The sequence below is a fragment of the Lutra lutra genome, chromosome 1, assembly GCF_902655055.1.
Source record: "Lutra lutra chromosome 1, mLutLut1.2, whole genome shotgun sequence".
Classification (NCBI taxonomy): domain Eukaryota; kingdom Metazoa; phylum Chordata; class Mammalia; order Carnivora; family Mustelidae; genus Lutra; species Lutra lutra.
In genome coordinates this window covers 79,586,661-79,599,133 of record NC_062278.1, presented here as the reverse complement: position 1 = coordinate 79,599,133, position 12,473 = coordinate 79,586,661, and the positions used below count along the sequence as shown (strand labels likewise).

The 12,473-nt window shown below is 40.6% G+C and overlaps 1 protein-coding gene across 6 annotated transcripts; it reads right to left on the bottom strand.

The window, feature by feature from the left end:
* Window positions 1-742: 742 nt before the first annotated feature.
* Window positions 743-7,307, bottom strand: P2RY1 (purinergic receptor P2Y1). Of its 6 annotated transcripts, none has more exons than XR_007127016.1 (3): window positions 6,102-7,307; window positions 3,639-3,989; window positions 743-1,377 (listed from the first exon to the last, which is right to left on the bottom strand). XR_007127016.1 is itself a non-coding variant. In XM_047728396.1 (2 exons), exon 1 carries the CDS (start codon window positions 7,262-7,264, stop codon window positions 6,140-6,142), a length of 1,125 nt encoding a protein of 374 aa, XP_047584352.1. In that variant the 5' UTR covers window positions 7,265-7,307; the 3' UTR covers window positions 1,676-3,989; window positions 6,102-6,139. The 6 variants fall into 6 exon arrangements, 3 of the variants coding, with proteins under 3 accessions (XP_047584352.1, XP_047584357.1, XP_047584363.1); XR_007127015.1 differs by lacking the exon at window positions 743-1,377 and adding an exon at window positions 1,676-2,323; XR_007127018.1 differs by lacking the exon at window positions 743-1,377 and adding an exon at window positions 1,676-2,323 and having other exon boundaries at window positions 3,639-3,743.
* Between the last annotated feature and the right edge of the window lie 5,166 nt (window positions 7,308-12,473).

Sequence of the window (12,473 nt, the reverse complement as noted above, 5' to 3'; positions counted from 1 at the left end):
ACCCTGCACCACCTTGTACTGAGTAGTGTAGTTTCTTTTTGGGCGGGTCCTCAGGGAAATCAAATGATTTCAAAGAAATCAAATGTACTTCGTCCTGGGTCCCAGTCAACATGTAAGTAATGTGTTATGTGCACAGGTATAAGCATGAGCATGTGTGTGTGTGTGTGTATTTCTGAAATGAAAATCACAAAGCCTTTAAATTAAGGAGTTTGATCTATTTTGTTTTGTGCTTATCACGACCCACTAAGGGGTCAAGATCTACAGTTTGAAGAGTCCTGCCATGTGGAAGGAATGTTTTAGTAGGAATGAGAACCTGAGTTGTTTGCTAGCTCCATTTTTGAATGGAGAACTTTGCTCTCACCAGCAAACCGAGGTGATAGGATTAAATTGAATCATTCAATGGCCTTTGTTTCCATCTATCATCAAGGATTTCTTACCTTGATGCTGGTTATTTTTCTTATCGGGTAATCAGGAAAAGCAGTGCATTTCTCCCCCCTGTGAGAGAACTGACTGCCCCCACATGCCTCCTATCACACTACCTTCTTATCTGAGTCTATTTTTAAGGGGCTGCAGTACTGTCAGCTGCTCAGCCTAGGGGCCTGACTCCATCCACAGATCGGTCCCAGCAACAATGCTGGTTGGACATGTCCATCCCCAGGGTCCACCCCAAAGCAGTATAACCTTACAGCGTTAAAGCAAATAAGCCCAGTATTAACATGGATTTCTAGTGACATCTATTGTGTCTTTAAGGTGCCATCCCGTCAGACTTCCAAACCATAACAGATCTACTTTGAATTCAGGGCAAGCTTTTTACATGTGCAATGGAAACTCTCATAAAATTCTAAACATTCTGAATAGAGTATAAACTTTTCAGTTCATTAAAATAAGAGAATTTAAAAGCAGTATATTTACTTGCAGAGAGAAAGTTCTCTAACTCTAATCCCAAAGTGATTTTGAAAATGCAAACATTCTCCAAGCTTTATGGTAAATTCTTGAATCAGAAAAATGACTATCTGTATTATTTCTGCGTATGCAGTAAATATACACACACACACAAAACTCAACCATGCTGATAATAAAGGGACATTCTTATGAAGGAAGTTTGGATAGTACAGCTAATTAAGGAGTTAAAACTGAGTGACATGCATCATAAGGGCTGCACGTGATTTACACTTTTCTGCCCACAGGATTTTATGACAGGGCACCTGTCTCAGCTGACAACCAGAAAACCCAACACAGCACCATTATAAACCTACCTTTTCCAATGAGGGAAAAAGGTAATGCTCTAAGTATGCTTCCATTCCATTAAATACTTTTTAACCACACGGGACCAGCTATTTACTTTTTAATAAACTTGAAAGAAGCGGGCAATGTAGGCTAATGGATAAACAGAAACCACAAAGGATTATTATTAATATGATTACTCCCATGGATAAAAATTAGAGGAGAAAAGATTACAGCTAACATTTAAACACTAGTATAAAAAATATAACAATTCTGTATTTTCCCCTGAAATAATGATAATCTTATAAATTATTTTGCACCAGAATTAGCACTTCCCTTTCTATAGTCTAGGCCACACCATAAGAAATAAATACCATGCCAGCCAGAATAGGTGTCAAAATTTGCCAAAACTGATGAGTATTAACATTATAATAACACAGAAGCCATCAGATCACATTTCATAGTTTTATTGAGACGTTTTCAGTTTTAATGGTCTATTGTAGGTACAATTCTGATGATCATATCAAAGCTCTATTATAAATAGCAGATAGTAAGTTGGCTGCATGCCTTAGACACACACACAAGCACACGATATTGTACACTCCCCTGCATGCAAACTTAAAGGAATATACATTCCTTTTATTAAAAACACAATTACGTACAATAAGTCTGGAATTTGTTAAGCTACCATTGATTTAGATAAACCTGAGAAGGCTCAAAATGTCAAGTAACACTGTTTCCATACTCCCCATTCAATGAAACTGTTAATCACAAAGAAATCTAGTTAAACTATATTAAAATCACAGATAATATAAAAATAAACATTTCTGCAAGAACACTAAACATATTAGAATTCAAAGTCACAAATTTTGATATGTAACATTCCCCTTCATATTAATTTGTAATGATGTGTATGATACAATGTACAACATAATAAAAATTGTAACAGAGTTCAGCAGCCAAATCATTTACAGTTATCACTATAAAACTTGAAATTAAAGTTATCAACTGAACAACAAAAACATTAAAATAGCAGTGTTGAACTTGCTGGTAGCATGTTACTTAGAAACTCCATCTCAACTCAAGTTTATACTTTCACCTTAAGAAGAAACAAAACAAAAATGTAAGCAGAACTGAGGACAGTAAGGGATCACACCAGCTGCCTCTTTTTCTCTCTCTCTCTCTCTCTCCATAGTTTTTCCTCAAGTTCTAATCTATCTATAATGCCCATTCTTCCAGACTTCTAAAATGTAAGAAATCTACTTTGAATTTAGGACAACTTTCGCACTAGAATTGGAAGCTTCAACCATATGTGGAGGCACAATCCTAAAGTTCTTGAAAAGACAATATAAACTTTTCTATGTCGTATAAAATACAGACAATACAGACCTAGTCTGGCAAAGATATTTTGTATTTACTATTGAGCGCTTACGACAGTATTACACCACAGTGTGTCTGTACAGAGAACTCGAAGTAAAAAGGTAAGCATGCGAAAGCACTTCTAGAAAAAATTAGCCACTTGTATCACAAAACATTCATATTTTAGATAAAAAAAATCAACAAACATTTCAAGATACTGGTATTTGAAAAGCGTACTATACAATAACTCATTTTATCTATGCATCACATTCCATAAAATACACTAGTGTGACATTATATATACATTGTAATAAATATAATTTACATCAGCATGTTTGATCTTTCAAGAAAGCTTTTTAATTTGTACAACTGAAGAATTGTGAGTTTCATCAATAAATACTATTATGTTAATTGTAAATTGACCAACTAAGTTAAAGCTTCAAGATATCCCTAACTACTTACATATCTTTATTTTCCCTAGTCCAATTCCAGCTGCTATAAACACAGACGTCTCTTGTATCCAAAAGAAGTTTACTGTACTGTCTGAGGAGACGGAGAAGACTTATAGGGCAGAGGTCCACATCATAATTGGTGAACTTTGTGAGAATTTCTAGCCAAGGACTGGAATGGAAGAGTCCTGGAAAGGTACAGTAGCAGATTTCATGTACCTCTGGCTGGCTGTGTTTTTAATGTTCTACAACATCCCCTGAGGTCCCAACAGATGGAGTTCATCTAACTTTTTAATCCATGGAGAGTGGCATTGAAAGGGTCAAGAATTCCACAGTTGGTCAAGTGGCAAGGTCATGTTTTTAACACTGAATCCTACTCTCTGCTGTATCTCTTCTTGTGTTTGTATTTTTATCATTTCCGTGCAAATGGACAGTGATGCTTAGCAAGTCTAAGACACCAAGTGGTGAGCCAAAAATACCTTGAATTTGGCATGAAAATAGTTTTGTAGTGTGACATTTAGTTAACTGATAAGTTCTATAATTTTAGCAGTTCTTTCAACAAAATGCCAACAGATTTCTGCCTTTACTATTAAAATACCTACTTACATCGTCACATGTCATCAGATTTCCAGCCAATAGATCACTGCTTCATCCTGACTCTCTGTATGTTTTTATCATTATCACAGACTCTTCCTGGAGACCTCTTTGTGCCTAGAAGGGGTTGGGCAAGATCATTCTTGTTACTATTTGGCATGTATTCACACGTTGTCATTGTCCACTATATCACGAATGAAGAAGAAACACTGGAAAAAAAAAAAAAAAAACCATGCCAAGAAGTAAAAGGGCATTTCTTGGCACTGTCCACCTCACTGGATCCTCAGCCCCAAAGAAAGTCCTCTGGGAGCTGAAACACAATGTATGTAACATGTATTATAAACCAGGCTGGCATCCTGAGACCTAAAAGGAAGAAAGTGAATGGTGAGGAAATATAGAAATATATACCATTAGCTTATGAGTTCAAGGATGGTACAGGCTTTGGATTTCCATTTTGGTGAATGTACTGATCTTAATCTTGTGTCACTGAGGATGAGGTTTGACAGGGATCATATAGTCATGATGTATTTCATACTTTTTCTTTTAGGATTCCACACAATGAATGCTATAGAGGACCTTAACCAAGTGAGAACCTTAACTAATCTCTTTCCTCAAAATGAGGTGGTGTAGGTAAGACCTCTAACTGGTTTCTTTTTGATTTGGGTCCTACAATTCTGTGCATTAATCCAAACATATAAAAAAATCACTTTTTAGTAAAGCTTAACACTGCTTCTCATCATTGATCTTAGTGGCCAAAGACTGCTAAGAAGAAACTGAAGGTCTCACACATCCACAGGCCACCCAAGTACCACAGGAACTGATCAAGTCCTGACGGTCCTGTCTCTGTATCCTACAGGGTCTTGCCTTAAGACAGACTCCAAACTACTTTACTTACAAAGTGCTTTCCAACAAGTTAGTCTACCAACAGTTGCAAACTCTAATTCTGGCCTTTTTTGAGGCTAGTTTTGACAGAAATTCCTTTGATATTGGATATATTAAGAGTTAAAATTGTGTTGCCTCACCTTATCATTCTACATTCTATAGATTTTGACCATTTCAATGGCTAGAAATGCAAATATTTAATATTATCAATTGAAATTCAGTCTTCATTGAAAACTCTTATTAGAATTACTGAAATATTTTGTGGAATTTTTATTACTGCCTGGCGGGGGGGGGGGGGTGGTGGTGGAAAGAACTGGCCAGTAGTCTTCTCTTGAACTGTTAGCAATCGGATTTGTAATCTCCACAACTTTTCAGTGCTGTGGTACCTTATGTACTGCATAAACTTAATTCTCTTATTTCCCTTTCCCATATATTTGCAGTTTTCCTTTAAATTTAAGGATATAAGATCCATTATAGGATTATAGCTTTTCATTCTAGCAACACAACCTGTACAGTCTGCTGCCTTTTTTTTTATAATGCATTTAATGTTTTCCAACATTTTGAAGAGGTAAAAGAGAGCCTTTCACCATTTTAAAGTCCTTATTCTAAAATTGTTTTCTCTAAACACACACACACACACACACACACACACACACATATCCACACAAACCCCCATCTTTTCCCCACTCTTAGTTGCCTCATACATTTGGGAAAATATGCTTGTAGCCTATGCATTGTGAAGGACTGTCAACCATTCTCCCTCTGATAATATCATCCTCTTGGCCAACAGTCTTCAACCCTGGAGTGTAATAAAGCTGCATTTTTACATTGTTATTACAGCTATCAGTGAGCATTCATTTTGCAACACAAACTCCTAAGGCAGTGTGCAATAGCCGCAGTGCAAGGAAATGTTCTTTATCACAGGAAGTCTAAGAGTTCACAGTGTTTACAAGGAAAGTACATGAACTGTGATTGTTCCAAATGTAATATTCCTGTAAGATAATATATGCAGACTTCCACCACCCAACATCTAGCACCTATCAGAAGTTTTCTAGAAGTAGCTGGGAAATAAGCACTTTCTAGGTTTTTACACTGACTTAACTTTTCTATTCAATTCTGCGAAGAAGCTCAGCCGGCTACCACCTATGTTTCTAGGACCAAAAGCGACGCCCAGCTGAGATCTCTTCATCCGAAATTAAATGAATCAAGTTTAGTAATTTTGCTAAACTTTGAGAATGTGGATTCTGTTCCTACCATGGATCACTGAAAGCTCAAAGTTTCAAGTGCTAGTTCTCTTGGAGAAATTATTAATATCAAAATAGCTGTAGTACTCAAGTGCCCTTTACACAGAAAAGCTTGTGAATTTTCAAGGCAGATGAGAAAGTAAATGTTTAACTAGGATGGTTTAATTTTATTTTACCTACTTCTAGTTAGAAATGGTAGCATTGAAAGTGAACCCAAACAAGCCAACTGGAGCAGGTGGGTGTTTTCACTTTTTTTTTTTTTTAAACTCACTTGGACTTAGTTTTCTCTAAGCTTACTAGAAACTTAAGGGGGAAAAAAAAAAACACTTGATTCTATTAAGCATCCTACCATGTTACAAAAGTGGGTGTTCGGTGATTCTTGCTTCTTCACAAGCTTGTATCTCCATTCTGCTTGAACTCCGACAAAATATTGAGGGTCATGTCTTCGCTCTTGGATTGCAAATTTGCCTCACTTCTTCTGGAAGCTTTCCTGGTGGCTCTGGAGAGTCTCCTCCTGAACGTATCTCCTGCCAAGAAATAGAGAATGGGGTCCACACAACTGTTGAGACTTGCTAGACCTCTTGTCACCTGATAAGTGGCATAAACCTGGTCATTGAATGCACACATTTCTGGGGTCTGAAAATCCAGCCGGGCCCTCAAATTCATCGTTTTCATTACATGGAAAGGGATGTAAGAGACAGCAAAGACAGTCAGTACGATAATCACCAGGTAAATGGATTTCCTCCTCAGAGGCGAGTTGTCCAGGTCGTTGTAGATCAAAGCCCTCACAATTAATCCATAACAGCCCAGAATCAGTACCAAGGGGACACAGAACATGGCCACAGTGGTGCACATGCTGTAGATGAAATAACTTCGCAGGTACTCGTCGGAGGTGGTGTCGTAGCAGGTGATGGTTTTGTTTTTCCGGACCTGGGTGCCTGAGTAGAAGAGGATGGGGGAGATTCCCACCACCACGATGAGCCACACCAGCACGCTGATGTAGACCGCATTCTTCTTCTTGAGCCTGCCCAGAGACTTGAGCGGGTACACCACACCGCTGTAGCGGTGCGCGCTGATGCAGGTTAGGAACAAGATGCTGCCGTAGAGGTTCACGTGGAAGATAAACCTCTGCAGCTTGCACATGGCATCCCCAAAGATCCAGTCCGTCTTATTGAAGTAGTAGAAGATGAGCGCGGGCAGAGTCAGCACGTACAAAAAGTCGGCCAGGGCCAAGTTGAACATGTACACGGAGATGCCGCTCCACGGCTTCATGTGGAAGACAAACATCCAGATCGCCACGCTGTTGCCCAGGAAGCCAATAATGAACACCACGATGTAGACAGCCGGCAGGTAGTAGAACTGGAAGCCCGTCTTGGTCAGGGAGCACGTGAACGAGGCTGCGGCGACAGCCGCGGTAGAGGCTGCGGTGCCGTTCCCCCAGGGCAAACCCTGGCCGGCCGGGAAGGTAGCGTCCGTCCCATTGGGGACAGCCGGCCACAGCACCTCGGTCATTCTCTCCTTTCCTGACTTACGCCGCGGCTCCTAGGGGCAAGTAGCAGCGAGAGGGCGGCGGCGGCGGCGAGGGGCGCACCGAGCATTGGAAAACCGAGGGAGCAGAAGGGAGCGGGCGCCGGGGATCCCCACGGGAGGGGGCACACACAGGCAAACCCACACCGGCTCCGGCCCCGCGTTCGCCGCGGGCCATGAAATCCACCCGCAGCCGCGACCAAGCCGGGCTGGCAACCGAACCAGCAACTTCCCCGTCCGTCTCTCAGTGCGGAGGTTACACAACCCGGCGCACAGGGCACTACTGACAACTTTCAGACTGCGCTTTCCGGAGGGTTCACTGGTCCTCACAGGAGAGCGGAGACGGCGCTCGGGGTTCAGCGAGGAGGTCGAGCCAAATTCAGTACTGCGTTCTGGCGTGGGGAAGGCGCTCCCCAGCCTTCTTTCCCCGAAGATCAACTTCGTTTGCGTATCTTCTTTTTCCCTACCTTGCAAGCGAGCTGCTCCTTTCAGGGGGCCCGCGCTCTTTCCTCCTCGGTCCCTGCTCTGGCTCAGCCTCTGGGGGCCATCAGAGCGCGCGTCACCGGCAGACCCGCGCGCCTCTGGATCGCCGGGTGTTCACCCTCAGTGCAGCTCAGGGCCCCTCCTCAAGGCCCTGCTCGGGCGAGGGCTGGGGGCAGGCGGCTGCCCGCGAGGATGGGCGGAGTTTGGGCTCCCGGGAGGCTAGGGGCGTGCCTCGGCGAAGCCAGCCCGGCTGCCCGCCAGAGCTTTTCAGAGCGTCCTCCTGGAGCCAGAGCAGTCTTCCGTGGAGGTCGTCACGGTGACTGAGAGCGCTCAGCCTCTGCCCCTCCGCTGCTCCCAGAGGCGCCGAGGGTGAGGGGGCGCTTGGTCCGCGGGGCTGCTGGGGAGCGATTGGCCCGTGAGCGCCCCTTCGCTCTTCCGCCAGCTATCCGGCAAGGCGAAGTTGCTGACACACAGGAAACCCTGCTGACTGCTCACAGCCTTTGACTACAAACTCTAGAGCCCACGGGTCCAAAACAGAAGTCTCTAGGGCCATTAAGAACTATGCCAGGTGTCTGCAGGTTCCAAGCAGCCAGCAGTCCCCAGCTGGGAACGCCCTGCTGTTGCAGTGCTCCTAGCTTCGCGGAGACCAGATTCCAAGCACTTGCTGGAACCTGCTACTTCAAGGGAACAAGAGCCGTTCGAAAGAGGGAGGTTTGGGAGGGGAGAGTGTCTTTCTGCCCTTCTAGTCTGCTTTTTACTTTTTATTTCCATGTTTTTTCTTAACCAAATTATAGTCAACTGAGGCTATTGGTAACTTATTCTCGAAACGGGTATTGTAAGCATGCTAGTATTTCACGTTGCTTAAGATCTACCGCCTCTGGGCAACATAACGTCCCCATATCTGGCTGCCCAATACATTTCGAGATCAGAGGCTGCACTATATGGTTTTAGAAATAAGTATTAAGTACAGCTTTACAGAGATCGATGTAAAGGCCAATTACAACTCCAAAATGAGTAAGGTATGATTTGGGGGTTTTATTACCAATCCTGTTTCTTTAGGTTAAAGTGATTCATCACAGTTAGCTCTATTAAGTACCTTAGCATTGTAGGTTGGGACTTCCTTAACATCACCCTTATTGAAAAACTCATTTTCATGGCTTGAATATATCAAAATTTTAAGCAGAGCACTTCAAAACTATATTTCATTGGAAAAAAATGAATTATTAACTTTTCAGGTACATGTTTAAATGGACTAACAGTAGTGGAATCTAGCACTGCTTGACAGTTCATTAATTAACAACATATTTTACATGAAATGTTTAAGGCTTTTCTCTTAGAGGAAAAAAAAATCTAAAAAGTAAAGATCTGTAAAATATGTATCATAAAGATTTCTTTCTGGTCCTAGATGTTACATGATAGTGTTCTCTTAAAAAGTATCCAAAGGAAAACCACTGGCTCCTGGCTTTACTACCACAAGGAAAATTCTCCAGAAGACTCAGAGGGTTCTTTAGAGAAAACCATACAGGAAGGACCCTACTCAAATACATTACATCATGAGCACACTGGTATTTTGAGTTGTGGTCATTTGCACAGCATGAAAATAAATGATAAAACTAGAGTAAATAACTTAAAAGGGCATGAATGTTGTTTTGAAAACAGTCTTAATTGAAAGGAATGTTTCCTAATCTATAAAATGAGGGAGGTAATTTTATTATCTTTTGTTTTTTTTACCTCAGTCTCCAAAGTATAGGATTCTATAATTCTGAGGCTTAGCATGACACCTTTTCATCTGATTTGATTAGGATAGTACTAACTGGGATGATATTCTACTAAGAGAGGAGCAAAGGAAAGCTCTAAGAATTTCATCTGTACTCAATAGGTCCTAAGGCAGTCCTTTAAATTTTTCATTTGTAACACAAGTGGTATGTAACCTCACTTAAAGTATGTTCCAAATGTGTTAACTTAATGTGTTTTAAAAGGTAGTTAGTCCAAATACCATTAAGCACTTTCAGAAAACTGGACCCTTGACTAAGAATTTGGAGGAGAGAGGTCCTAAGTGAACTACATTACATAAATATTGTAAATACTGCTTTTACATTCAGCATAACGAACTACACATTTATAATATGTTTAATATGTTTTTTTTAAGAGATTTTATTTATTTATTTGACAGAGATCACAAGTAGGCAGAGAGAAGAAGGGAAGCAGGTTCCCTGCTGAGCAGAGAGCCCAATGCGGGGCTTGATCCCAGGACCCTGAGATCATGACCTGAGCTGAAGGCAGAGGCTTCAACCCACTGAGTCACCCAGGCACCCCTGTTTAAGTTATGTTTTAAATCAAAACTTGTGTCTTGTAGGAATAATTTATATGTATTCAAATTATTGTTTGTTGACTTTCTATTTGTAATGCACTGAACTAGGTTTAATGAAGGAAAAAACAAAATGCTGTCTGAAATCCAAAAACATGTTCATATTTGTTTCTTTAGTACCAATTATAAATACCTTAAAGGTATAAAAAGAATATGCAGAATATACTCCATAGCTTTAAGTGATTTGCCTCAAAATTGTGTATAAATTTGCTTTGTATTTGATTAATGTAAATGTCTGATCTCACGGGATTTATAATTTAGTTGGAAATGCAAAGAAAGTACAATAACATAATAATAAGCCTTTCTTATATATAGTCAGCACTATGCACACATAACAAGAATTATTTTGAGTTTTAATCCTTAAAAATTTTTCTCTAACTGATAATTGTATCCCTGTTTTTAAGTGGCGAAACAAAGGCAGGGAGGTTAAGTAACTCATCCACTGTCACACAGTAGAAACTGAAGTTTAAAGTTCAGACATCTTTCCCCACAGCCCCATATATTTTACCACTATTCTGTGATTAAATACACACAAATACAGTACAGTGATAGGAAAGTTAACTCTTAGTGGCCATTGCAGATCGAACATAGGGTGAGTCCCAGAAGCCGTCTACTAAGAGAAAATTTGGAGCCAGATCTTGAAGGTACTAATAATAGAGTATTTCAGAAGCTTCCCAAGTATGCTAACTTCTCTACTTAGGATTTTAAAAAATAGCCAACAATATATAGATGATCTGAGGACAGACATTCATGGAGAAGTCAGATCTGTTGGGCCTCAGACTCAAATAAAAAGGCTGTGCTTCCTGTGTTTACAAAGGTTCTCATAGCCATTGTTAGGAATCTCTTCTCTTTCTTAAAGTCACAGAAAACTACCAATCTTAGAGGATGGAAATATCATCGAAAAGATTCTAATCGAAGGCTGCAAGTATAAGAAACTTATAAGCACAATGTATAAAATCCCCCAACTTCAAAGTTGAGACCAAGAAACATGAGATTTGATTAAACAATACTACAAATGCTAAACCTAATTTGGCAGACAGGACAATGTTAAGATTTTGGAGGTAAGAAACAAAGACCTTGATATAGGAGAGAGAGAGGAATTTCTTAGAGGATTCCCTTAAGTATAATAATTAAGATGAGATCACTTCTAAGATAACACCTTAGGAAAGACCCTACTATTCCCCAAGAAGACAGGACAAAGAAATGGAAGGACAAAGTCTAAGGAATTCATAGCTAACATCCTCCAGTAAAGGAGAAGGAAAGAGGGCTATGGGGGAATGGGAGTGGGATAAGACCATACTGAGAAAAAGTGAAAGGATTTTTCCTGTGCTGGGCCCAGCTGCTCCTATAAATTATGCACTTGTCATGGAGCTAATCAATAGGCTTCCTGAAATATATTTCATTAAAAAATGGATATAGGACATGAACAGAGGACAGCCCTGCTGCTCCAAGGTTGCAATGAGAAGAGGAGAGAACAAGAGACCAGGGAGACCAGAGGAAAGAAGTGGGAAAGAGGCAGAAGGGCGGGGGGGGAAATAGAGGAAGGGAAACACTAGGTGTGTGGGGTGGGGCGAAGGAAGAGAAAGTAAGGCACTTACATTGAATTGGGTGGAGACCTTTGAAAAATCTCACAGAACATTGCTTTTCAATTATTTAGGTTTAAATCTGGGTAGGGGTGTGTCGGGGGCAGGGGGTCTGGTCTTGTGGTCAGAGTAATGTCCCTATTGAGTGTCTGCCCCTTGGTAGATGACATTGAGCCAGGTTTTCCATCTATGCCCTACCACTTGCAAGAACCTATAAAATCAGTCTACCTAAGTCTTCCATCTTTCAGAAAATTTCTTGCTTCCAGAAGTTAGGATTATTCTAGGTAACTGCCTTCCTAGATTTACTTCTTTAATATTTATTTCCCTTATCCCCTTCCATAGGAAGCTCTAGCCCCTAGTCCCAGGTACTGTGAAATATTTTAAAAACACTTTTCGTTAAATCCAGAGTAAAGGCTCCAGTCCAGGTTTATAGCCTCAGTCTTTCTCTAGCAAATATTCCCTTTGCTCTTTTTGTCTCTGAGCTCTTCGGTTTCACAAGGGCATGTCCATAAAGTCTGTGGGTGCACAAATATCTTTAGAGCCAGTTACTCAGATCTGAAATGTTACACCATAATTATGGATCCATGGAGGGTTTCCATGGTGGCACAAAAGATAAGAATATGACCTTATTTGAGAGTTAATTGTCATTATTAAAACCACTCTAAATTTTTGACTTCTGGTGCATCCATACTTTGAGTATATAAGCTAAATTCCAAATGGTATAAATGAAAATCATGTGCAGAAATAAAAAAATGCCCCT